Source organism: Ascaphus truei, chromosome 7, assembly GCF_040206685.1.
Source record: "Ascaphus truei isolate aAscTru1 chromosome 7, aAscTru1.hap1, whole genome shotgun sequence".
In the NCBI taxonomy this organism is placed as follows: domain Eukaryota; kingdom Metazoa; phylum Chordata; class Amphibia; order Anura; family Ascaphidae; genus Ascaphus; species Ascaphus truei.
Genome location: NC_134489.1, coordinates 87,958,943 through 87,986,344, shown reverse-complemented (window position 1 = coordinate 87,986,344; position 27,402 = coordinate 87,958,943). Strand labels below are relative to the sequence as shown.

The 27,402-nt window shown below is 41.5% G+C and overlaps 1 protein-coding gene across 11 annotated transcripts in view; it reads left to right on the top strand.

Moving 5' to 3' along the window:
- Nucleotides 1-23,094, top strand: part of FMNL2 (formin like 2) — a 213,420-nt gene extending 190,326 nt beyond the window's left edge. Inside the window, exons 16-28 of one of the 11 annotated variants that reach the window (XM_075609392.1) lie at nucleotides 1,576-1,596; nucleotides 3,592-3,716; nucleotides 4,196-4,398; nucleotides 6,757-6,991; nucleotides 7,703-7,771; nucleotides 7,872-7,952; nucleotides 9,537-9,666; nucleotides 11,732-11,895; nucleotides 12,499-12,600; nucleotides 14,424-14,522; nucleotides 15,337-15,457; nucleotides 19,200-19,246; nucleotides 20,673-23,094. In XM_075609392.1, the coding sequence (XP_075465507.1) occupies nucleotides 1,576-1,596; nucleotides 3,592-3,716; nucleotides 4,196-4,398; nucleotides 6,757-6,991; nucleotides 7,703-7,771; nucleotides 7,872-7,952; nucleotides 9,537-9,666; nucleotides 11,732-11,895; nucleotides 12,499-12,600; nucleotides 14,424-14,522; nucleotides 15,337-15,457; nucleotides 19,200-19,246; nucleotides 20,673-20,711 (1,436 nt within the window). In that variant the 3' untranslated portion in view covers nucleotides 20,712-23,094. Of the gene's footprint in view, nucleotides 1-1,575; nucleotides 1,597-3,591; nucleotides 3,717-4,195; nucleotides 4,399-6,756; nucleotides 6,992-7,702; nucleotides 7,772-7,871; nucleotides 7,953-9,536; nucleotides 9,667-11,731; nucleotides 11,896-12,498; nucleotides 12,601-14,423; nucleotides 14,523-15,336; nucleotides 15,458-17,288; nucleotides 17,421-19,199; nucleotides 19,294-20,672 lie in introns of those variants that run through there. The other 10 variants (XM_075609386.1, XM_075609389.1, XM_075609390.1 and 7 more) reach the window with 10 other exon arrangements.
- Nucleotides 23,095-27,402: the final 4,308 nt, after the last annotated feature.

Sequence of the window (27,402 nt, the reverse complement as noted above, 5' to 3'; positions counted from 1 at the left end):
TTTTTTTAATGCATTTTTATGGTAAAGGATATTATTATTGTAATAGTAGTGTTTTAAAGACACATGAACTAGTACAGGGGTATCCAACTCCAGTCCTCAAGGGCTACCAACGGGTCTGGTTTTCAGGATATCCCTGCTTCAGCACAGGTGGCTCAATCAGTGGCTCCAACTCCAGTGCTCAAGCGCCACCAACAGGTAATGTTTTAAGGATTTATCTGCTTCAGCACAGAACTGAGCCACTGATTGAGCCACTTGTGCTGAAGCAGGGATTTCCTGAAAACCAGACTCTTGGAAATGGCAGCTCAAAAGATGTCGACCTTTTAATCTCCCGTGACTGTATATTCCCTTACTCCTAGTAACAGACTGCTGCATTTTTTGCATGTCCCTCAGTCAGGGAATTGAGAAAGAATGATCTGGAATAATGTTTTGTTCTGCGGTGGAATTAAGGTGTTTGTATCACCTTCTGGCTGACCCAGCCTCTGGCCTCCTTTGAACGTCCTGTAGAATTATTTATTTGTTTATACTATTAGTCTCTGACCTAACAGGAAATATCTGGAACTGAGTCAGCTTGTTAGATGTTGATATCACTTCCTATTAGTCAGGTATGAGTGTTTGGGTTAATTATTACACCCACTTCCACTTGTGCAGAGCAGTATCCCATCATACATTACTGTTACTTTGATTAGGAGATTAGTCCCAATCTTTACTCAATAGGGAATCTTATTCTCACTTCTAGCTACAGTAAAATAATAAATGAATAATACAAAATTATTATAATGTCACTACAAAGACGCAATCTCACATAGACAGACATCTTAAGGGCCTCTGAATAGGGAAGGGGTTACCACTCAAGTGTTTTCTTTCCCCTTATCCCACCCTGTCCTTATCAGTTAAGGACGTTGGCTGTACAAGCAGTTGATGAACACACTGTGACATCACACAGTGACATCACACAGTGACATCACAGAAAAGGAGTAGCCAGAAGACACTCCCAAGTCATATTTAAAAAAAACTAGGTGTCAGATTTGGGTACAAACGGCATCAATCGCCCAGATAAGGCCCCTTAAACATGTCACTGGAATTAGTTCACTTTGGTCCTAGGATGGATTGTCCCTTTAACGCTTGGAGTGCCGGAGTGGTCGTGGGGCAGTGGTCACATGACCATGGGCGACCATTTTGCAGGAAGAGCAGGAGACTTCCGTTTCCTCACTTTGCAGATTGTGTCCTGCGTTCCATGGGAACGCAGGACGCGATCTAGGCGGAAAACAAAACTTCAGTTGGTTATGACGTGGTCACTACGCTCTGGAGCACCCAAAGGGTTTACCATTGTATGCTGTAACTATGGGTTGAATAAAGCAGATTTGGGGTATATGCAGATGCACTTATTAGTCCTCTGTTTTTTCTATCCTCCTTTTGTAATTCAGTAGATAATTGGACGGAGACAACAGTGAATATTGTTGCATAGATTGTTGGAATAAATTCACAATACATGTCTCTTACTTTTTATTTAAGCTGCTACAATGTAACATGTAAATAACACAAACTTCTTTCTTTGTTTTTCTGCTTCCTCAAAAGATGGGCCCATCAAGCTGTTCTGTAGGTTTCCTTTGTTCTGTCTCCTTGTTGTTTTACAAGTTCTGTTCCTCGTGCCGCTGGTCTATTGTGATCAAATCTGCATCCTGTTTTTTAGATGCGGGAACAACGTATCAAATGTGCACTATGCATTCAAATGTGTGACTAACGCGTATCGATTTACACAGCTACCAAACTGGTTAGAGACTTACCTGATCTGTGCAGGACAGTTCCGTCCCTGGGGTATGTGCCGCCTTAGGCTGGGGCCATGGTGCCGCAGACCGTGCGGTGGCGTCCGCACGCTGAGCGATCAGACTGCCTTAAGGGGTGCAGGCGGAAGCGGGAGGGGGTGCGCGTTGTGCAAGAAATCAGTTGAAACAGGCCGGTCACGTGAACGGTTCGCCGAATGAGGGCGAACCAGCTCCGTGACGGCCATAGGCACGCGCCCCACGGCCCGTCCGCCATGTCCAGGTAAAGCACCCGCTTCACGCGGTCACTTCCCAGCCTCCCCACGCCTCAGCGCGGGCGAATGCACCATGGCCCCAGCCTTTGGCAAGCAATACCAAGGCCGTCCTTTATTCCCTCCACCAATTCCTTCCAAACCCCAACCACGAAAGTGGCAGCTGCGGGGACTCCCTGCTTCCTGAGTTACTTGCCTCCATAGGGGGCAGGCGCCTGTATCTCTGCTGTTTTAAGCTCCTGCGGCCTATGGGCCAATGGGAAGCCATGACGTCATTCCTTGCAGCTTCCTATTGGCCCGTGGGACATTTAAACTGAGCTGAGATACCAGCGCCCCCTTCAAAGTATCTCGGTAAAGCACTTTAAATTAAAATGTTATGTTCCCATTTGTGTGTGTGGGCCAGAACCATCATTGTATTCTCTACCGCTCTGTCAGGGAAGGGGTTCCGCTGTGTCAGGGAAGGGGTTCCGCTGTGTCAGGGAAGGGGTTCCCTACCGCTGTGTCAGGGAAGGGGTTCCGTACCGCTCTTTCAGGGAAGGGGTTCCCTACTGCTCTGTCAGGGAAGGGGTTCCCTACTGCTCTATCAGGGAAGGGGTTCCCTACCGCTCTGTCAGGGAAGGGGTTCCGCTGTGTCAGGGAAGGGGTTCCCTACTGCTCTGTCAGGGATGGGGTTCCCTACTTCTCTGTCAGGGAAGGGGTTCCGCTGTGTCAGGGAAGGGATTCCCTACCGCTGTGTCAGGGAAGGGGTTCCGCTGTGTCAGGGAAGGGGTTCCGCTGTGTCAGGGAAGGGGTTCCCTACCGCTGTGTCAGGGAAGGGGTTCCGCTGTGTCAGGGAAGGGGTTCCGCTGTGTCAGGGAAGGGGTTCCGCTGTGTCTGGGAAGGGGTTCCCTACTGCTCTGTCAGGGAAGGGGTTCCGCTGTGTCAGGGAAGGGGTTCCGTACCGCTCTGTCAGGGAAGGGGTTCCACTGTGTCATTGAAGGGGTTCCGCTGTGTCAGGGAAGGGGTTCCGCTGTGTGAGGGAAGGGGTTCCGCTGTGTCAGGGAAGGGGTTCCGCTGTGTCAGGGAAGGGGTTCCGCTGTGTCAGGGAAGGGGTTCCCCACCGCTATGTCAGGGAAGGGGTTCCGCTGTTTCAGGGAAGGGGTTCCGCTGTGTCAGGGAAGGGGTTCCGTACCGCTGTGTAATGGAAGGGGTTCCGTACCGCTGTGTCAGGGAAGGGGTTCCGCTGTGTCAGGGTAGGGGTTCCCCACCGCTATGTCAGGGAAGGGGTTCCGCTGTGTCAGGGAAGGGGTTCCGCTGTGTCAGGGAAGGGGTTCCGTACCGCTGTGTAATGGAAGGGGTTCCGCACCGCTGTGTCAGGGAAGGGGTTCCGCTGTGTCAGGGTAGGGGTTCCCCACCGCTATGTCAGGGAAGGGGTTCCGCTGTGTCAGGGAAGGGGTTCCGCTGTGTCAGAGAAGGGTAATTCTTTGCTTCTTGAAAAAGCTTATGTTTTGTTTGTGCCGCTCATTACAAGGCCCCGCTGAAACCCTAATTTTCTTTTTTATTTTTTTTAACTTGTCCAGCTGTGAAAATTAAGAAGCCTATCAAGACGAAATTCCGCATGCCGGTCTTTAATTGGGTAGCTCTGAAACCGAATCAGATCAATGGGACAGTGTTCAATGAAATTGACGATGAAAGGATACTAGAGGTAACCCTAACTTAGCAGCTGTTACAGTTTGTGGGTATTACTTACACCTTTACAGTGGCGCCATTAACCCTTTCAATGTAAAGGTGTCAGCAACACATTACACTACACCAAATGGGTTAACCCCTTTAGTTCTGAATGCATAGATACATAGAGGATGATAATGACTACTTATTACACTACGTTTGCTGATGAAAGGATAATGGAAAATTGTGGCTACGCTGTTGCAACCAAGAACTGTTGTGCTGTGTGTCTGGCAAAGAGATTTAGAGCGTTTCTTAGCCATAAAACCTGATTAGGCCGTAAAGGTCTGTTATGGCCTAGAACAGCTTACCCTTTATAGCCCATTTAATGGAATGGAGCCATAAGATATCTTATGGAGTAGCACCACTAAGTAAATATGGCCCTTAAAAACAGTGTTATCCTTAAATATACATGTTTCTGTTTATTCAGTCTTCCATAAATATTACTTCTCACTTCAGGATTTAAATGTGGACGAATTTGAAGAAATATTCAAGACGAAAGCCCAGGGATCCGCTATTGATGTCACTTCCAGCAAACAGAAAATAGCACCAAAAGGGTCGAATAAAGTGACGTTGCTGGAAGCTAACAGATCCAAAAACCTTGCCATCACTTTGAGAAAAGCCGGGAAGACAGCAGAAGAAATATGCAAAGCCATTCAGATGTAAGTTACCACCGTGGCACATTTTAGCTGTGACCGGTTCTTTGCAGAGCTGGTTATAGGGCAATTTTTATTTTATATTTATTTTTCATATTAAAACCCCAGTAACCATATCATGCCAAGAATGTGCTAGATGTGTGCCAAATCATTGCTTTATTTGAGTACCAACAATGTAAACTATTCTGTTCAGGTTTACTGCCTTTTGTACATTTCTATCCTTCGTTGGCATGATGAATTCAAAGTGAAAAAAATGTATTTTGCACATATGCCCAAGAGCTTGTTTTGCAGCCTGTGGCCATAGAATAATAAAATAATGCATGGAACATATTCATTGTAAATAACAACATAATAGAACGTTAGGGGTCTCCATGTATCCTCTGCCCTCTTTTATTTATCATAGTTTTTTTTATTATGCGCATATAAAAACGTGTGAATTTGCAAAGTTAGCTATTTTTCTTCAAATAAAAATATGATAAAAAATTAGTCTGTAATTATAATGGGGATTATTTCATGTATCAATATCTATATACAAATAAGAGAGTAACCAGGATAGCCCTGTTAACCCATTCACTGCTACATTAGCACATACTTGCTGTTTTAGGTGAAGTTTTAAGGATATGCCAGCTTCAGCACAGGTGGCTCAAATGACTCACTTGTGGTGATTGAGCCACCTGTGCTGAAGCAGGGATATCCTCAACATCTGACCTGTTGGGGGGGGGGGGGGAATAGGTCTTGAGGACTGGAGTTGAGCACCCCTGGCCTTGCTTATACTTGTATACGTATATGATGTGCAGTTGCATCCACGCAGGATTCTGCGCAACAGCAGAAGAATGGAAGCATTTCCAATGTTACGGGACACGACTATTCCAAAATCAATCATTCCTTCCCACATATATTTAAGCATGTAAAATAATATCTGCAAAAGATGACATAGTGCAGGGAAATATGTGTTCTTACCCTTTCTAGACATTGTGTCTCTTCTAAAAAGATCATTATTACGGCTCTATCCTGTCTGGGTTTCTCTGTTTCAGCAAAACAGTGGTGAAAGGCTTGGTTTACGGTACCTTTCAGCCGCTAGTTGGGCCTTCTGAAATAGATTAACCCCTATTGCGGTTGAAGTGGCCAGCAATTAATTTCACAGCAGTGGGTTTCAGGTTGAGACCATAGTTGGCATCAATAATAAGACACCCAAATCAGACCTTTAAAATACTAACGCTTTGAAGGTGTGTACTTGCTCTTATTTTGTCTTTGTAGGTGCTTTGGACATTTTCTCTTATTTAATCTCATTGTATTGCAAAGTAAAATCAACAGCAACTCTGTCTGGTTTAGGACGGGTGATGTGCAAGGTTTGTTTCTGCAGATTGGCCTGGGTTCCTGTGAGCCGCGTATATGCGGGTCGGGCTCAAAATGTGAAACGCGCTTTTTTTTTCTACCGCTGTCAATCCGCTTGGCGGAGTAACAATTTGCAGGTCGGATTGTTAAAAATCTGCACTAAATTCCGGCGGGAGAGAGATATTTATTCTGAGTGTTGATTTTAGAACAATCTGACTTCAGATTATTAATACGCGGTGCGGATTTTGGATTCAATATGGAACCTGACTGCGGATTGTTACCAATCCTCCCGGATTGTATCACATGGCGGATTAGGATGAACCCGCTCAGATTTTTTAGTACACAATCGATTCGGATTTTTGTGTGGGGATCGAATTTGGTCTAAAAAATCTGGGGAAAGGATTTGGACCTGTTCGCCCATCTCTACTTTGGTATTCAGGAGGATGAAACCGCTGTATCAGAATAAATTAAGGGTTATGCACTTTTTTCTGTTAGCTGTACAGGCGGTCCTCGCTTACTGACGTCCCACTTACCGACGGATGCCTTATCCGACGCCGCTTAATGCAGTCCGCCGGACGGATTATCCGACTTCGGACACGCTTATCCGACGGTCACCGCCCTAATTAACATGGACACGCAATCCGATGGTCCGTTAACCGACGGCGGTTTGCGGGGTGCATTCCGTCGGATAAGCGAGGATCGTCTGTACAAGCGTCTTAATGAACCAGCTGAAGACTGTAAAAAGGGGGACGCTGAAAAATGCCACACAATGTGTGTATTTGCATGTCTACTGCCACCATTTTAGTATCCGCAGTTAAAAAGCTATTTAATAATTTAGAAACCAGAACAGTCCAGTGTCACGCTTTTTATTACGCTTCTGAATGTATTTTGCTTTATTCAACTACCTTATCAGATCCTTGTCCTTCCCTGATCGTCATGCTCTGGGAAGGAGTTCTAAGAACGGTGGCAACGAGAGGCCAACTGTTTCATCTGTCTGAGTTTTCTCCCTCTCCACTTTGTTTTTCATAGATTTGACCTGAAAACATTGCCCGTGGATTTTGTTGAGTGCTTGATGAGGTTCATGCCCACAGAGAGCGAAGTGAAAGTCTTAAGGCTTTATGAGCGAGAGAAAAAACCCCTGGAGAATTTGTCTAATGAAGATCGGTTCATGATGCAGTTTAGTAAAATAGAGCGGTTGGGGCAGAAGATGACCATCATGGCGTTTATTGGAAACTTTACAGAGAGCATTCAGATGTTAACACCTGTAAGCAAAAAATACTTACATCACATGCAATATGTTCATAAGAGACGAGAGCTGGTGTGGCCAACTCCAGTACTGAAGGGCCACCAACAGGTCAGGTTTGAAGGGATATCCCTGCTTCAGCACAGATGGCTCAATCAGTGGCTCAGTCTTCGACTGAGCCACTGATTGAGCCACCTGTGCTGAAGCAGGGATATCTTTAAAACTTGACCTGTTGGTGGCCCTTGCTGACTAGAGTTGGCCACCCCTGGACTAGAGAGTGAACTATAACAATGTTATTCATATGTATTCCCTGCATATCACAATGGCAGATCTTCCACATTCTCACTGTTATAATATGGTTGTATGCTGGAAATAGTTAATGAGCAGTTCTAGAAGGAAGAAGAAGTTATAGTTAATTAACAGTTATAGAAGGAGCGCAAAATTGGCATTGTTGAATCATTACAAGTAGGCCGTTTACGTAGTTAACACCAATGCTGTTCTATAATGATATAGCACAATATATCATTCTTTTGCGTTATCTTATCCTCTTAGTAAATATTGAAATGTGCAGATTCACGCATTGTTTCCAGGCTCTGCGGATTGAGCAGATAATATTTGATCGACTGTATGGGATATATATTCCATATAAATTGCAGGCAGAGTTTGGTAATAAACATAACTGATGTTCATCTGTGTCAACTGCAGAAATGTGTTTTTTTATTTTTATTTTAGCAACTTCATGCAATAATAGCTGCATCTGTCTCTATAAAGTCATCCCAAAAGCTCAAGAAGATACTTGAGGTACGTATTAAGATAACATTGGTGAGAATAAATCTGCTGTGTTTTATCATGTATTGTACGAAGTGTGAAGTAATGTTTTTCTCTCTCTCTGACATTGCAGATCATTTTGGCCCTTGGAAACTATATGAATAGCAGTAAACGGGGGGCAGTCTATGGCTTCAAACTTCAGAGTTTAGATTTAGTAAGTACTTTTTTTTATAGGGAGAGATTCCCATTGTTATAGGAGCAATCCAAGTGCTTTTTGTTGTAAAATTTTTTTTAAACACAGGATTGTACCAGAAGGCTTTCGGAGGTGAACCCCTTTCATTTCAGCTCTGCGGACCCCCTGTTTCCCGAGATACAGACCTCCAAAGGGGGTGCCGGTATCTCTGCAAAGTTTAAAGCTCCTGCGTCACGCTGGCTCAGTAGGAAGCCGAACCTGATGACGTCACGGCTTCTGATTGGCCCGCAGGGGGCAGGAGCGTTGAAAACCCGCCATCATGTGAACCCTGCTGTCTGACCGGAGTGGCTACCGGCACCCTCTATGGAGATAAATATCTCGGGAAGCAGGGGGTCTCCAGAGCTGAAATTAATGGGGTTTAGCGGCGGAGACCCCCTGCTTCAATCCTATGTTAAAAATAAAATAAAACTGCGTCAGAAATCGTGCACTTGGAGTGTCGCTTTAAGAAAACTTGTCAATGTTATTTCCAGCGTACTCTTAGTATTTGTGAGTGGAATATCAAGCCCATGTGAATTGGACACACTTACTGAATGCATGTGCAAGGGCTGTGAAATACAATGCTGCAGAAAGATTGCTTATAGACATTTTGCAAATTCAGTGACACCAACATTATAATATTTATTATTATTTTATTGCTTGAGGCACAGGGATGGAGATAAAGTGACTTGCCCAAGGTGACAATGAGAGCCGACACTTGGATTAGACCTTGGTTCGCCATCTCAGGTGCATTGTTCTCACCACTAATCTGCATCTCCAGCCTTAACTAATTGACACCCTCTTATTTCATCACAAAATTGCCTCGTACAGAGCTCGACCACATGGAATACTGTAGCTCAGACATATGTCAAAAATATCCTAAATCCTAAAACCTGTCTCATGTCTATTTACAATGGTCCACTTATCTTTGGTTAAAGCAGCAATACTACATTCCCCCTTTTTCGTATTTTATATGTAAAGCATGTGACCATATGTAATGCTACATTCTTACCTAAGCTGGCAATCGGCTGGTGCTCCTGTTACAAAGCTCTCCAAATCCTGATTGCGTGCCTTGCTTACATAATGGTCGTCTTTCCGTTTCAATGAATCCTTCAGTGTAACTCAGCAGCTACAATGCATCCTTATATTACTAAGGGAACATTATCTATTGTTGCAGTTTACAGCTCAAACTGCTGGGAACATTTGCAACAAATGATCACAAACAGGAAAGTGTTGCAAATATCTTTCACTGCTCGGGAGAGGTGGGCTAAAAGCTGCTATAGAAATCAAAGGATGCTTTCAAACTCATTAATAATGGCATTAAGAGTTGAATATTTTTTTTTTCAAAACAGTCACTATTATCTAATATTACAGAACTGATTTTTTTTTTAAAACCCATATAAGATTTCACATGTTTTTCTGCTTTAATGGGGGACTTCAGCCTGCACCCTGATATCCGACACTTACATTTCATGTTCCCGCTGTTGGAAACGCAGACATTTTTTCCTCGGTCAGCTATATTTGTGCTTTTGGTTAAATATTCTAAAGCTTAATATCTGTCACTCGCAGCTTTTAGATACCAAGTCAACGGATAGAAAACAAACACTGCTGCACTATATATCCAACGTGGTGAGAGAAAAGTATGCTCAGGTATCTCTGTTCCACAATGAACTTCATTACGTGGAGAAAGCGGCTGCAGGTAAAGTGCTTCCCTTAGTCTTTATTTCTCGTGTTGTCAACATTTATTTTGCAAGTCCTCATCAATAAAATGTGTCACTCATTGCAAACCGAACTGGAAAGGACATTGCATTAGATAAAGAAAATGCCATGCTTGTATACTGTACCGGAACTGTGCAATATTTAGTGTATACCAAGTATTTGAATATTGTTGAGTATTTTATTTTGTATAGGTAGCCTCATCCCTGTTTAACTATTCAGCTCCAGCATCAAAAGAAATGAAAGCAGCAATACTACTTTTTATTTTATTGTTTTCTTATTTTTATATGTAAAGCATGTGACAATGTATAATTCTGCATTCTTACCTAAGCCTGCAATAGTTTGGTGTTCCTGTTATAAATCTGTCACAATTCTGATTGTGTGCCTAACATAATGGCTGCTTCAGTCAGTGTAACTCAGCAGCTACAATGTTACATCATTTGTTGTTACAGTTGACAGCTCAAACTGCTGGGAACATTTGCAACAAATTATCCCAAACAGGAAAGTGTTGCAAAGATATTGCACTGCTGGGGAGAGGGGTTAAAACCTGCTGTAGAAATCAAAGGATGCATTAAAACTCATTAAAAAGGGGATTAAGTGATGGAAAAAAACAGTCACTGTTATCTAATACTACAGAAATTATTTATTTGATATATATATATATATATAAACATTAGATACCGTTCGAAATCAGAGGATTGCACTCAGGTTAATAGGATTGTAATGTAAACAAACACTGCACAGGTAACCAACGTTTCTCAACGTGGTGCAATGAGGGAATTATAATTTGACGATATATATATATATATATATATATATATATATATATATATATATATATATATATAGAATCCAATGCACAGCCGGCACACCATATGCAAGTAAATAAGTTTTGGTGCTTATCCCATAAAGCAATAACAGACCATACGATACCGGTTGCAACACGACATCAAGGGACAGCACGCAGGTAAGTAAATCAAAAATGTTCTATATTTGATAGAAGACACAAAAACCGACGTTTCGGTCCCCCACTGGGGGACCGAAACGTCGTTTTTTGTGTCTTCTATCAAATATAGAACATTTTTGATTTACTTACCTGCGTGCTGTCCCTTGATGTCGTGTTGCAACCGGTATCGTATGGTCTATATATATATATATATATATATATATATATATATATATACATACACCTCTAAAACCAAGTGAAGCTCATGCTCGAAACCAAAATCAATTAAAATCAATTAAATCAGGCAAAAACCCACCAAACTTGCGCTCCAGCTATCTCTGATGTGCTGATTCGGCCATTTTGAACCATTTAGTCGGCCATCTTTCTTCGGAAGTCCCTGTGCATGGATGTTTTTGAGACCGATAAGATTATTACAACTCATTTCCAATATTGTGGTATCATTTTTATTTTATTTTTTTGTTATAACGTTATACTCATTTTTCTAGCATTAAGCTAAAAGTCAAAACTAAGCCGGACAGATATTTGTATTATTATTTAATTGCCCACCAAGCTTCTAATATATAAGGTTAACTGTCGGCATGCCCATCATGTTCCTGGTATTTGCAATGCACATTTAATTGCATACACTGCATTTAATCCTATAGGCTTTGATTCAATGCGTATCATGAGAGTTGCTCGAAGAAATCTACAAATTATAATCACGGTGGTGAACCTTTTTCTTTTCCTGATCTTTCTTAAAACAAGTGATCCACCAAACATTTATCACATCAGATATGTCTGAATTATTATTATATGCTGGGGTTTTGTGTTATGTCTGAATTATTATCAGAAATGTCGTCTTTGTATTTTTTAAAAGAAAATTCACTTTTTTATTTTGTTTCTACTCTGGTTCCTACAATGAAATATTTAGGGTTTTTTTAAAAGTAGGTTTTGAACACTGTCAATTTGGTGTAACAGGAGCGCCCTCAGCTGGCGATAATCCAGTGGTGCTGAGTTTAACCACACTAGGAAGACCATTCAATAATTCCACTGCGATTATTCCTACAGTCCGGCTCTACTCATTCATTTCGCTGTTTTGCAGTTTCTCTTGAAAATGTCCTTTTGGATGTAAAGGAACTTCAGAGAGGAATGGATCTCGCAAAGCGAGAGTACACTATGCATGACCACAACGTGATGCTGAAGGAATTCATACACAATAACGAAGGGAGACTGAAGAAATTGCAGGATGATGCAAAAATCTCTCAGGTACCTATACCCTCATTGCATACGTCGTGTGATTAATGGCTTTTGGTCTATACAAGTATAATCATATTTTATTTACATATTTTAATAAAGGTCACTTACTCCGAGCCCCAGAATTATCCTTGTTATCAAAAATGAGGCGTACATTAAATTGCTGGACCATGTCCGATTCTGACCTTGTTGGAATACATAAGGCTGCTAAGAATATACTATATGATTATGGAATTGACACAGTCTCAGAAGAGGCTGCTTGTACTTGCTGGGGATATTCTTGTCCTGGACCAGATCACTTGTTTTCTTTTACACTTGCAGATTTGGGAAAGGCTCATTATATAGAGACCAACGTGTGGAGATATGTAACGTTTTCGCTACAGTTCCCAAAGCAGACACAGTTTGCAGTTTTTTTTTGCGAAGCACATTTGACGACATTTGCTTAAGTGAGAACAGATAACCCGTTATACTGCCATTTTCACATATTTTTGCACATTTTGGTGCTTTTTCCAGCACGTGTGACCATATTCGAGAAAAATGTTCGGGAATAAACATGTTTTGATGTGTTAAAAAAAAGATTGCAGATAACAACAAGTTGGGCTTCTTTTCTTGCAGGATGCCTTTGATGATGCAGTGAAGTATTTTGGTGAAAACCCCAAGACCACTCCTCCATCCGTATTCTTCCCAGTGTTTGTCAGATTTGTGAAAGCCTATAAGGTACAGTAGGAAGGAACAGCATGCTCTATTTTAGAACGCCAAATAACCAGATCTGTTCAAAGTGACCTCAACTTCCTGATAGCATTGTCCTAAAGCAGGAGTAGCCAACACTAGTCCTAAAGGGCCACCAACAGGTCAGGGTCTAAAGAAATCCCTGCTTCAGCACAGGTGGCTCAGTGGTTGACTGAGCCACTGATTGAGCCTGTGCTGAAGCAGGGATATCCTTAAACCCTGACTTGTTGGTGGCCCTTGAGGACTGGCATTGGTCACCCCTGTTCTAAAGCATCAGTGTCACTAATGATGTTCTAATGGTTTACACGGGATCCAGGGGGAACATGAGGGAAGAAACACAAGCAAAACAGATCTAGGTGCAGTATGAATGGGCAATGGAAAATGAGCTTCCGAAATCTTGGCTCCTGTAGAGTGGCTACTTACAAGATGTAAGAATAAAAACAGCAGTATGGACAATCAGTCAGTGGTGGGTGTCAATGTAGGAATCATCAAGGTGGCTCAGGTGCTCAGGAGGGTAAGTCCCAGGTATACAGAGAGAGAGAGAGAGAGAGGAAAAACTTGCATAGCGCAGATCAACCAAGATATAAAACAATTTAATCTGAAATGCACTCACAATGTTACAAATAAAATCGGGCATGTCACACTGAATAAGTGTAGGTGGAGATCATCAGCCAGCCAGCTCACCGTCCCGCGACTCCCAGTGCACCTCTGTCTTTGCCCCTGCTCCGTCGCGTCACCGCACGGCTTGGCGTCTGACGTCAGATCCGGTTTTGCTTTTCGGTGGTAGATAGACCTTCTGTGATCCCTCTCCAGACTGCTCCGTAAGAAAGAAGACTCCCACTCTACGTGTTTCGCTACGTAATCACGTCAGCATGCTCCTGATGAAGCCGACGTGATTACGTAGCGAAACGCGTAGAGTGGGAGTCTTCTTTCTTACGGAGCAGTCTGGAGAGGGATCACAGAAGGTCTATCTACCACCGAAAAGCAAAACCGGATCTGACGTCAGACGCCAAGCCGTGCGGTGACGCGACGGAGCAGGGGCAAAGATAGAGGTGCACTGGGAGTCGCGGGACGGTGAGCTGGCTGGCTGATGATCTCCACCTACACTTATTCAGTGTGACATGCCCGATTTTATTTGTAACATTGTGAGTGCATTTCAGATTAAATTGTTTTATATCTTGGTTGATCTGCGCTATGCAAGTTTTTCCTCTCTCTCTCTATACCTGGGACTTACCCTCCTGAGCACCTGAGCCATCTTGATGATTCCTACATTGACACCCACCACTGACTGATTGTCCATACTGCTGTTTTTATTCTTACATCTTGTAAGTAGCCATTCTACAGGAGCCAAGATTTTGGAAGCTCATTTTCCATTGCCCATTCATACTGCACCTAGATTTGTTTTGCTTGTGTTTCTTCCCTCATGCTCCCCCTGGATCCCGTGTAAACCAATGCAACATTTGGGACGAGTGAAGACTATCCCTTCCAGTGGGTCTGAGCAGGGGGTGAAATCTTACATTTTATTTTTGTGTCACATTTTTATCACTTCACATTGCTTTTGTGTGTGTTATTGAATTGTTGTTTTTTCACCTATTAGAGAGGTTTATATATTTTCACTTTATAGTGATTACCCTTTATTTGTTTTTGCGCCTATTTTTTCACCTTACTACCAATACTAATGATATTCTGACATTGTTTCTGTTTCAATTGGATGAGTCTATGGGAGAGGTCTTTACTTGCGAATATATGGTCATCTTCAGCACTTCCAGACGTTTTACACGATGCGTGTGTTGTTGTTTACAATTCCACAGCTTGCTGATGAGGAGAACGAGCTGAGAAAGAAACAGGAGCAAGCGCTCATCGAAAAACTCCTGGAGCAAGAGGCAATGATGGGGGAGCAGGACCAAAAGGTTTTCTATTCTCACACTTTCCACCCTGGGGAACACCATGTGGGTCTGAACCTGTGTGCGGCTCCTATTCAATGTGCTGGAAAGATGTCTTCCCCTTGCTACAAGAGAGATCAGCTCCATACTAATAAATGCCTTCTCCAGCACAGGGGAGAGGACTTCCCAGCATACTCAGTGAGGGCTTAAGTTGTTTAACCCTTACATTGCCAAGGGGCACAACTAGAAAACGAGCCAAAAACTCATGATGTTGCTACTAGATCATGGGTCATCGTCATATGAAGAAAGACCATTTATTTTTGTACATATTGCCTTTACTTGACCCCTTTTCTCTCAGTTCAGTGTCTACATCAGGAATAGCCAACTCCAGTCCTCAAGGGCTACCAACAGGTCAGGTTTTAAGACTGTCCCGGCTTCAGCACAGGTGGCTCCATCAGTGACTGAGCCACTGATTTCACCCCCTGTGCTGAAGCCGGGATATCCTTAAAACCTGGCCTGTTGGTGGACCACGGGGACTTGGTCACTCCTGGTGTACAGCTATTAACTGCACAACTAGAACATCTCATGCAAAATTCCTTTTTGAATAGTTAGGCAGGCGCTTTGGAGCAAAACAGGTGCATAAAAAAAAATGAATCCTAGTGAAAGTCCTGGGAGTTTTACCTTTGACAAATGTGGTGCAATTCTTTTTGCGCTGGTGTTTCCCGAGCTATGCAGGCCGGAAAGTTCAGTAAATAACCATTTTGGTACCTTTTTTGAAAACGGAACTCATGTACCAACTACTACTTTATTATTTTTCCCCCTTTTTTTTAATATATTCCAGTCTCCACATAAATCAAAGCGGCAACAGCAAGAGTTAATTTCCGAGTTAAGGAAGAGACAAGTCAAAGATAGTAGACATGTTTACGAGGGGAAAGACGGAGCTATTGAAGACATCATAACAGGTAAGGGGGATTATCTCGGCAAACTGAAGCGCAGTAGGCCCTACATTAAACGTAGTTACTGTCAGGGCACAGTCAGCACATGTAACGTGTTTGAGATATACATAGACTGCATTTCATGGACTTACGGGTAACTAACGCCTGATCTCCAAAAGGGATGTATATTTGAGGAAACAAAACGTAATGGTAACAAAACAGAGGCTTCTAATGAACCACTTTATCTAGAAAGGTGCACTATCCATTTCTTTTGTGAAACTTTGGACTTGTTTTTGCTATTGCCGTTTATATGTTATTTTCCCTATCTGTGACGACTGAAAAATGGTTACCTTAGGCTAAGTAAATGGATCATTATACTTTTCCGAAAACCAATACAGAACAAGAATAACAAGTACCACTGACCTTGCTTTATAGCCAATCAAACCAAAGCCAAACAAAGTCCATGGTTTCAGAAAAATATAATGTATTGTACATATAGTTGACAAACAGCATTTATGCTTCCTTTCAATAAATGAATTGCAATGTTCCACTTGGATGATCACATTACCGGCTGCCAACTGTGTATGACTTTTTTGCACCATGCCAGCTTTTTCCATACCCCAAGGGTTCTTGTCAGGTACTATTCAATTCTGCCTTATTTGCTTTATGCATGATTCTTAGCACAAACTAGTTCCCCAGGGAAGCACTTGCCAACCTCTTCAGTGCATGAGAGGCCGGCCGTGTGTTCACTTTGCAATGTGTTCCAGGCCCTTTAGCACTGAAGAGAAGTGTAATACTTTAGGCGAGCTACCTTACAGCAATAGAAGTGTCAGGTTCCTGCATGCCATGCAAAGTCCTAGTCACTCTTAAAATCCTTCTCCCTGGCTAAACAAACATGATGACTACAATTTAACATCCAGCTTGCTGCTATATGGAATGTACTAACATTGAGCTTTCCAAATGGGCATTCATGTGCAGATATGTACTGTGCAGAGCATTACACCAGCACATCTTTATGTGAGCTCTGTTGTATCCCAAGTCCAATGGGGTAATAATAATTGTAGCAAAAACTGCCGCACTTGGCAAAATATGTAATTGATAAAAAATGTTTTTGCAACAAATATTGTTACTAGTTTGGTGGCTTTTTAACACTGAGCCATCTCACGTGAGTTTAGAATCATTGTGCTTAGGTTATAGGTGATATTTACTCAACTGTGCTAAACCAGAAGACACTTAACAGCCCATTCAATGTAATGGTCAATAGGGTATCTTATGGGTTAGCACCACTTAGTAAATATGGCCCTGTGTGTTTGGCCACTGAGCATAGATGTGCATGAATGTATCTTTTTGAGAGAACTAAAATCGAATGCTTTGCTGCTGCCAATACATTCTTGAACAGCCAGCATTTGGTGAGTTAATCACAATGGCGGCTTCAAATATGATTTCATTTACCAAATGGTAAAAAAATATATAATTTTCTATTGAGTAGAAATGCTTTAATTGCTCTGGTAGTTTAGATGCTTTCCATGTAAAGAAGGGATTATGTACCTTTCTTGAATACTTCTATAGGTACAAATAAATGTGTGTGATAACTTATTCAACTGTATAAGAGTACACCGTAAAAAAATGCAAAACAAAGAAAATATTCTTTTGATTTATAATTTTTTATATCTGTATAAAAGCCTTTTCTAGAGTTTGACCTGTGAGACCACGTATAGAATTGATTAATTTTTTAATTATAATTCTTTAAAGACAGCCCAATATAACCTTAGCAGAGCACTAACATTGTACTAATGCATTAGATCTTTGCTTCTTACTTTATTCTGTTTGTCTTGTTTGGCTGTTATTTTCCATGCAGTGCTGAAGACAGTTCCCTTTACCGCTCGAACAGCCAAGCGTGGCTCTCGGTTTTTCTGCGACCCAGTTCTCACTGAGGAATTCCATTACTAAAATATTACTCTTTCACACCTGATGCTCTTAAAAGGTTGCTGTAGGTTTTTGAAATATTTCTCCATGTTTAAGGATCACCACAAGTATCTGAGTGGATTATGTTGCCTGCTGTCTACATGGAGTTGTACTACATGTCACTTCATTGCATGCCATTGGATTTACATATACCTCCCCCACCCCTCCCCCTTGCATAGTTGCATCCACGTGTTCTGCATGAGACATTTGGCCATCCTCACATTTTTGAGCATCATAGGCTTGGGTAGCACATGCTATGGGACAGGAAGTGCTCATGCCACAAAATACTAAACAGAATGCTTTAATTGGACTTACTCACAATATGTGGCATTTCAATTGACTTTTCAATGCCATTTCTTAATGGAGATATATATGATGCCTGACGGGATGTTACTTGTGTAATTAAATAAAGTAGATCGTTCCATTAAAGAACAATGCCTTCGCTTTAAATGGATAAAAATGTATCTTTTGACAACACCGTCTCCTCTCGTTTTTCCATGTCTTATTAGTTTATTTTTCAATGCTATTCATTTTGTAGAATGCCTTCCTACACCTTCTGTTCTAACTGGCTCCTGCATGTTTACATTTGCATGCAAAACAAAACGTATAAGCACAGAATCCTCTTTCATTTAGGTTCTGGTTTTCAGTTCCAAGACAACATAATTTTCGTAAACATTGAGTTGTACAGTCTAGTTTCTGTTTTTTCAAACTACAGTATATGTGGCTTGGATTTCTAATGTATATAATGTAATGTAATAAGATTATATTTTACAAGAAAATATACATATAGATAATTTTGTTACCCAATTGAAATGCGCAGCTTCAAATAGCAGCAATATTTAGATAAATAATCACCTAGGTGGTGTTCAGAGAAGCTGTCCGAACTCCTGTATGTCCTAATGGTAATCACACCGGAGGTGCTGCCAACTTTGTGTAACCTCTTTATCTCAAAACTCTCCTACGTTCCAGGGCTCAGAATGTCACCTTTCAGATTGCTTCTTCTTGGCATCTTATCTAAAGTGACCGTTTAGATGGCCCTACTGTTTCCGATGCTGATACACGTCTTACGAGACAAGGCGTCTGATTCACGTTAAGAAACGCAAATGATAAATAGAAAAGACGATCATTTTATACCATGTGAATAATAGTAACAATGCATGATTGCCTTGGAACTGGAAAATTGCACTTTGTGGTTGTAAATGGTAAAGAAAAACAGATTTTAATTAATATAGCTGACATTTTACAGTGGCTGTGTGATAACATAAAAGCGCACAACGACACTTCCACTTTAAGTACTGTAACTTAACATCGCAGTGTATACAGTATATTGTAACACAGCTTTGGGTTGCACTATGGAAAGCCATTCAGCAGCTTCACACTGTGACTACACCGTGATCAGTAACCGAGTCTCCGTGTGTTTTGGGAGTTTATTTATGTGGGTTACTTGGGAAGGCTTCCTTTTAAAGTAAGCATTTTTTTCTCCTGAATAGTCATTTCTTTTTCATGTTAATTGCTGTATTAATTATCTTCCTGGAGCCAATCTTCAAAGCAGCTTGCCTTCTTATCTATCACAATTCTGAATGAAGGATAAAAAATAAAAAAAACAAGTTTGGAGCTAACAGGGTGGCCATCTTGTCCACTGCCTCGCTCTGCTTAACTCCCCTCTCTAGCTGCACTTTCCTCTCTTCCTTCCTGCTCTAGTGGCTTACGCCTGGGGGAACTGAATGCTGACCTGAAATTCTCTTCACAACCCCCCAAGCCATATTTTTATTTAACCTTCATTTTGTGTTTTCTCCTGTTTTAGCCCTAAAGAAGAATAATATCACTAAATTTCCCAATGTTCACTCGAGGGTAAGGAATTCACCTAGCACACCGGTGGTGGAGGATACACAGAGCTGGCAAGCATTATTTTTTTCTTGGTTTCCTCCTCTCTCTGTATGCCAGACCAGTTTACTAATAATAAATACATAATACTGGTACATAATCCAATATGTAAGTGACCTAAGTAAAAGTAGTTTACATTTACTAGAATGTAGGTATTTGCGTAACAGTAGACCAAGTAAATAAATTAACCAAACAATTTTCAATAAATATGAGTATTTTTTTTATCATAGTCCTCACAGGCAAAATCTGTGTTCAAACTAAAAAGGAGAGTGTTCATATTGACCCTATTAATATTTACATTTCTCAACTCAGGTCTCTAAACCCGGGGGCCATTTTATTTATCCATTTATCTGTTTATCCAAGGGTTACAAACTCATAAATATGAGTATTTCATTAAATATGCCTAGGTTTTCATCTTAGTTTCACATTCTGAAAATCATTATGTCATTAAGTAGGCATCGGATCTAATGGCAAAAATGACTTCAATGGGTATTTACTGTCACTGTTACGCTTACAAACGATATACACTCTCCTAAGTGTACGAGCTTTAGCATGTGATTCCCATAGTCCTTAATAAGGAATGGAGGTGGCTCGCTCAGGTGCTGTCCTCATATTTGTTCCACAACTCTTGTTCTGTAGTTCTCAGCTAAGAGAAAGTCATGATGGAAGCCATTAAGTGTGATTTATAGAGGCTGCATATTATGTGCAGTCGCCTCCATGCTCTTAATTAAAACTACCACACTTCATCCAAGAGAGTGATAGTATATATTTTTTAATGTACTTTATTACATACACGTATACTATTGCTTACAAATTGATGCAATCTATTATTTATCCCTCTCTCACCAACAAATCAATATCCCATAGTGACTTCTTTTAAAAACTGGCATACGGCCACAACCTTGTAAATGAGGGGTTTAATCGGGGTATTATTGAGACAACAAATGGCGCTTGCAGTATTTCTATGTTATTGCCTTAATTTGATCTTAACTAATTTATTGCCATTGTGGACTAACTTTAATACATCCATCATTTTCTTTTTAGTGGACAGAGGACACTTTTAAATGGGTCTGGGAAACATGAAATCTGCAGTAGTAAGATTAAGGAATTAGTTTTCTTTATAGTATCTAATATTCCATAAGTGAAAATAAAAGGTATATTTAACAATTGTATCAGGTCTAAGACAAATAGCACAAGGGGCTATTATTACTGGTCCACCAGTATTATGTTTATTTTCATCCCAATTCTAAGTGCAGAAATAATTTGTGAAAGCATTTTTTCCTATTCTCTCTGTACAAGCTGCTTTGATTGGCTGCCAGCTGGACTTTCCCCTTTCTGTTGTTTTTAAGGAAGATGAAACTGCTGCTAACTTCTGTCTCCTCTTCCACCTTAGATCTTAGAAACCAGCCGTATAGGAGAGCCGACGCAGTGAGGAGAAGTGTTCGAAAACGCTTCGATGATCAGACAATGCGCTCTGTAAATGGTGCTGAAATAACCATATGAGCTGGATGCCTTCCCCGTCAAGCAGAGGGTGTGTTTGATGGATATCCTTCCCTCGCGAGCTATACACGCTACTGTTTGAGTGCAGCTTTGTAAACAATGCGTTACCTTTGAACGGCAAGGTCTCCAAGCTATAGAAATGGCATATGACATTAAAAGCGCTGGGATCGCCACTCAAACAAATATCTATTCAGCTGTAGCTAACAAGTGCCTAAAATTGAAATACCTGCTCAAATTAATCAACGCAATAGGACTTGATTTGATCGGGTATCTTTTTAAACCAATACGTTACTCAGTATTTTTAACCAAAATGTAAAATACATGTTACTTTTTGTTACATGCAAGTTTAGAGCGTGGTCTGGAATGAGCGACCATGGATTCCTGTTGGTTTGTAAATAAGTAATACTGGCGTATGATATGCGGTGGAATTTAGAAGGGGCCTTTATTGTGGTGCTGTCTGCCAGGCACAAACCAGTCGTGTGCGTCAGTTGGCACTTAATGGTCTTTTATATCCAAGGGCTTATGGGGCGTGGGAAGGAAGCAATTTAAAATGAAACTGCACCTTTAAAGAATGTGTCAATTTGAATAAGGTATAACATAAGGTGTGATAACTTACACTTTAATGATCAATTGCTTATTCGATATAGTCTTTGTTTTCATACAGGTAAATTGAATATCTGAGCGTACTAAAAGCTCTGTCACACGAGATGTTTTTTCGTAACTAATTAGCACTAAGTAATTAACATCTCAGTTAAGATTAACAGTATTAGGCTCTATAACAGGGGCGGGCAACACCAGTCCTCAAGGGCCACCAACAAGTCAGGTTTTCAGGATATCCCTGCTTCAGCACAGGTGGCTCAGTCAGTGGCTCAGTCTTCAACTGTCGAAGACTGAGCCACCTGTGCTGAAGCAGGGATATCCTGAAACCCTGACCTAGAGTTGCCCCACCCTTGCTCTATAAGGAGCAGCTTGTGGTTGAAAAATGCCAGTGCTCTGAAAAAGAGGATTCCTGTATACATGTTTTTGCGTACACTATATATTGACAATTGGACACGTCGTATGCCCATGGGAATTAGACTGTTTGAATTTGCTGTCACCATTACAAATACGAATGTAGTAGATTAATTTTGCAACAAAGATATTTTGTAGGAAATTGATTTTATTTTCTACTGCCAGCTGCAGGAAGCCTGGGGTGCATTTTACGATGTTGCTTAGCAGTAGAAAGAGATACAACATTTTCATGCATATGGGTGTCAATGACTGCATTTTCGGATCTTAATTCCGGTTATGCAGGGCGCTGAGCCTAATTTAGTCACATCCTACACTCATGCAGAAAAATGTATTTTTATTTTCTTTAATGCGCAGTCTCCTTATGGCTTACCTTATTCGTTAGTCTCCTAATATGTTTATTGTAAAATTTATTGTATAGTATTTAACCACTTTGGAGATTTATGAAAATGTTAGTTTGGTTTTACACTGGGTTATAAAGTAACCAGATAAACCAATGAAACGATCCCAATTTTTTCAATGTAAAAATACAGGTGCAAAAACAGAGTATTTTGTGCACTACTAGGACTATAGCAACATTTTCTAAATCTGTCCCTGTTTCTTCTTCTCAACTTGTGTTTAAGTGAACCACTGGTAAAAGTCCTGATCTCCTGAAATAATGTGTAGTTTTATGATGATCTGTTTTTAAATGTACAGATATTTTGCTACAAAGTTGGTGCAGTTTTTTATGTTTTTTTTTTTATATACTTTAATTCCCACTTTAGCCTCTGGGTAATACTGTAAATATTGTTTAAAAAATGCATCAGCCTGTGCTATTCAATCGGAATGTTATTTTAACTTATAGTTTGTTTTTTATATTTAACTACAAGAACAGTTCGGGGGATCAAAATGACCACATTGATGTTTGCGTAACTGTGTACAGAACATTTTCTGCACAACTGCCAATACCTGTCGCATTTGCACAAATGTGTACTTTCCATGCCGAGGAGAGCATGCCAACATTTAGTCTTACTGTCATTTAACATTTGTTTAGCAAAATATGTCAATGTGATTCATTTCTTTCGACAGTGATGAATCAATTTCCAGAATCTCAAACCAATTGAAATCATCTGCAATTGATATTTTTCTATAAAATAAATGTGCAAGAATAGTGTAATTTAATTTCTGAAAAGGGCAGAAATGTTGGCATGTTTTCTTTGGTGTTTTGCTCCTGCTTCTTAGCAATATTAGAAATGTCATAAAATCAGTCCATGTTACTTTTCTGGTCTGTCTGTTGCTTATGATCAAATAAACTATTTACACTACTACACAGTAATAATTACATTTTGTGCACATCTGATTAATTGTGTTTTGTACAATGAAAATGGAAGTATTGTATAAAGATTTGCTCAAGGCAGTTCAAGAGCAATAAGTTTTCACAGTACGATGCGCTAAATTAAACAGAGTACAATAAGTACCGTGACAGGCAAACATCATTAGAATTGCTAAAAAGTTAATTTGCCCTTTGGTTGAAGTGTAGGAAGATGGTATTACTCACTTCATAACTGTAGAAACAAATTCACATAATAATTGTATACAGATCTGTTTTATGCTGTAAAACGCATACCATGTGTCTTTAAATCAGTAATTTCCATGGCACAGAGGAACTGATCATGGAAAGTGCCCGTCTCTTTGCCTCCTCCAGTCCAGTTTATTCTTTGTTTGCTGACCGTACATACAGAGAATAAAAAATAAAGATAGAAAATCAACGGTAGCAAGGAGCTGCTGGTCAGAAAAGAAAGCGAAGGCAAAGCTAAGATTACATGATGCGAGACCAAAGTATCTCTAACTATTGGTTTGCTCTGACAGACAGAAGTATCCTTATGCTCAGCACACTCCACAGGGTCATTTCAAATGGGAATAGATGTGGCTGCCATATGTAGAGATCCGTGCTGGTCTGCCTGGGTGTTCTGCTGTAACACCTCCATGTAAACACATGGAATGGAGACTGGAGTAGCCGCATCCAGAAAAAGCACGCCACCGGGTATACAGTAGGTTCCAAATCACAGATCTTTATTACCCTTCAGCGGGGTATCGGAAACATAGTGAGCACACAACTTTGCCGGGGACACGCCTCAGTTCGTCAGGTGTTAATTACAAAGGGATGTGATGTCCTTTATAAGGGTCCCGTACCCAGGGTTATGAATCCGGCAGTCAATCATATTCACATATGTAATGAGGCATCCCAAACATATTAGCATATTGTGTCATAATCCATAGATACCATAGAATAGGAGTGGCCAACTCCAGTCCTCAAGGGCCACCAACAGGCCAGGTATTAGGAATACCCCTGCTTCAACACAGGTGGCTCAATCATTCTGACTGAGCCACCTGTGCTGAAGCAGGAATATCCTTAAAACCTGACCTGCTGGTGGCCCTTGAGGACTGAACATCGCAAACCCGTCACAGATCATGGTATTTCTCCTACTTTTGTGCCATTGTCATGTAATGCAGGAGGTATCTATGGATATTCCACTATTTGTACCCAAAGGTTCTACGCTCCACTCCAGAGTGGGAAATAGGAAAGGAGTGTGGGGAGGAGACGCTGTATCAACCGTTGAACCACAATTGTGTTCTCACCTGTATCTACCGCTGTCTGTATTAGCCACACTAAATAACTAACTCACTGAGACCTGAGTGTTGCCTATATTAGCGAGTCTATTCCACTGTGTAATTGCGGGGAGAGCTGCTTCGGTATCTGCAGTATAGCCGGAATTGCAGTCTCCCGCTGCCTGGTCGTCCTGTATTGACAGCACTTTTCCACCACCACTGCTGAGGAAATAAGACGGCCAAGGGTGCAGAATCTCCCATTATGTGTATGATGTCACTCCTCCCTACTTCATCTATTGACAGTGAACCAATCCAATGGACAAAGGCTTGATGCTGCATAATATAAACACTAGGCGATTGTCACAAAACTAGCCAAGTAAAGCAATTTATACCATAGTATACAAATAAAGAAAGACAATCATCACATTTTAACTGTACTGGTGGCCACTTTCAGATGGTTTGTATTTGCCATGACTGCCGACCCAGGAGGTGCTTTTTTTTTTTTACCTGCTTGATTAATATCAGATCATCTATCTTGTCTGCAATTTTATTTCGCTTTTATTCTCCAAGATGGGTAACTGTGGCTCTCTGATTACCTTGTTTTACAACCATTTATGTATTTATTGTGTAATTATTATTATTTTTTACATACATTGGAGATCTGAGCGCTCCCAATTCTTTTCAGTTCTACACCCTTTCCCTCAGTGAAACATAGGACCAGAGCTTGTGACCGCTGCTTTTATTGGGAGAGAGACAAACAGCAAATTATGCTGACACCGAATATGAATACTGGGCTTCCATGTTAAAGACAGAGGTGGAGCTGCAACTTCTAAGACATATACTGTATTTGAAAAATTAGGTTGTTCCTGTCAGAATGATATATTTGTAAGGAAAATTTCATACAAAAAGGTAGTTTAGCACTTTAAAATGACTGCATAATTGTAACCCCCCTCTGGTTTACTATGGCCTTAAGGAGTTAACTGTGGTCCCACACAGAGTAATGCACCATCTTCCATCAGATGGTGCTGGATGAGTAGGCAGAATCATAGCCCCACCTCCTCTGTCCAGTGATAGTAATGTCATTTCAGGGAGTATATAGTGGGGAGAGGCTTGTAGAAGGTTAGATCCCGGTAGAAGTTGAAGAAGAGGAATCTCACTGTGAATAGGGCATATAGGTTTATATGTACAGTATATCATATGGATCCCTTTGTTTAACATCCCACAGAGATAACTGCATGCTAGTCTAAGGCTACGTCCATAGAGATGGGAGCAGTGCTGAACCGCGCTGAGGCCCACCTGCTGAAGCCTGTGCGATTTCATGCACATGCAGGCGAGCCAGCGGGCGCGATCGGGAAGCGGGGCAGTGACGTCGCTGGGCCAATCGCCCGCGACACACCGACGTCACGGCCTTGTGACGTTGACGCTGATTCTCGCTGATTGGATGTTTTCAGCCGACAGCACGCTGAAAAACCGCTTTAGCTGTCGGCTGAAAAATCCAACTCCTGAGAACGCCTGCGGACGCTCGCGTGAGCCTCCTCTAAAGACATCCTCTGCTGCTCAGCGCTGCTTGTCCTTCTATGGACGCAGCCTATGCCCAGAGGAGTTAGACAGGCCGCAGCCCCAAGGCATAGTTGGACCAGCCACATCAGAGGGTCCATAGCCAACGCTCACCGAGAGGGCCACGTGATGGCATGCAGTACTCGAGACGGGGATACTAATCACAGACAGATATAGTACCAGGCCCGGCAGGGGCGCAGCAGATATAAAGCAAAAACCGGCATGATAGAGCAGCTGGATGCTACAGGTAACATACGATGTATTAAGCCTCAGCATCTCCCCAGCAGGCTGAGGTAGGGGCAGCTAGGGAATACAAGGTTTAGACAGCGCAATGGAGAATGCTGTCATATCCATACCAAGGTCATGGTGTATGTTGATATAACAATAAAGCTGCTGTTTGATTCTTGCTATATCACGGCCGAGACACACAAATCCAGCACCCTGACCAGGTAATCAACTCTGAATAAATCAAGAGACATTGATGTAAAGTCCCTAGGTGCCGGGCAGGGAAGGTTACATAATATTCTCGAAATATTGCCAGGATACGCCTTTTTCCTCACTCGATTGAACTAAAATACGAATTCCCTCACTCATGTCCAGCCTTCGCCTACTTGGCATTCCCCTTATCCCAACTTATCCTCAATCACCACTCCACATCTGATGCTCCACGATTTAAATCTCCACACTGGATTCCCATTTCCTCCAGAATCAAATTGAAATTCATAGCTCTGATCTATAAAGCTCTGCCTACAACATTCTTTTCTCAAAGTGCCTTATCAACTTCTCTCATGCTTCACCCTCTGGAATTCCCTATCACACATCATCACTCTCCCCCAGCTTCCAATCATAAAAACCAATTGAAAAAAACAAAAAAAAAACAAACAAACTAGCATTTCCAAGGAACCCTACCTAGCACACCCATAACACCCCCTACCTTATTGGGACCATACTCCATCCCACAATGAGCAGCCACTTTACCTTTTGTTTCAACATTCTCCCTCATTCTCTTTTGATATGTTTGTCCATATTTGTATGCAACTGTTTATGTAATTATTAAACCTCTATCCCCCACTACCACGCTGCAAAGTTTTTGGGCGCTTTACAAATAAACAATCATCCTTACATATTTGCAGAAACTTTTAGGTAAAAATATCATCCCGTTCAGGTTCCCTAAACTTGGTGCAAGAATATTACTAACACACTACATCTAAGTCCAGTGCTGCATACCTTGCTCACATTGTATAAGGCAGGGGTAGCCAACTCCAGTCCTCAAGGCCCACCAACAGGTCAGATTTTCAGGATCTCTCTGCTTCAGCACAGGTAGTTCAATCAGTGGCTCAGTCATTGACTGAGCGACCGGTGCTGAAGCAGGGATATATGGGGGGAGGGGGAAAAGGGAGAGAAAGGAGGGAGGGGGGAGAGGGTGAAAGGAGGCGGGGGGGAGGAAGAGAAAGGAGGGGGGGGGGGGG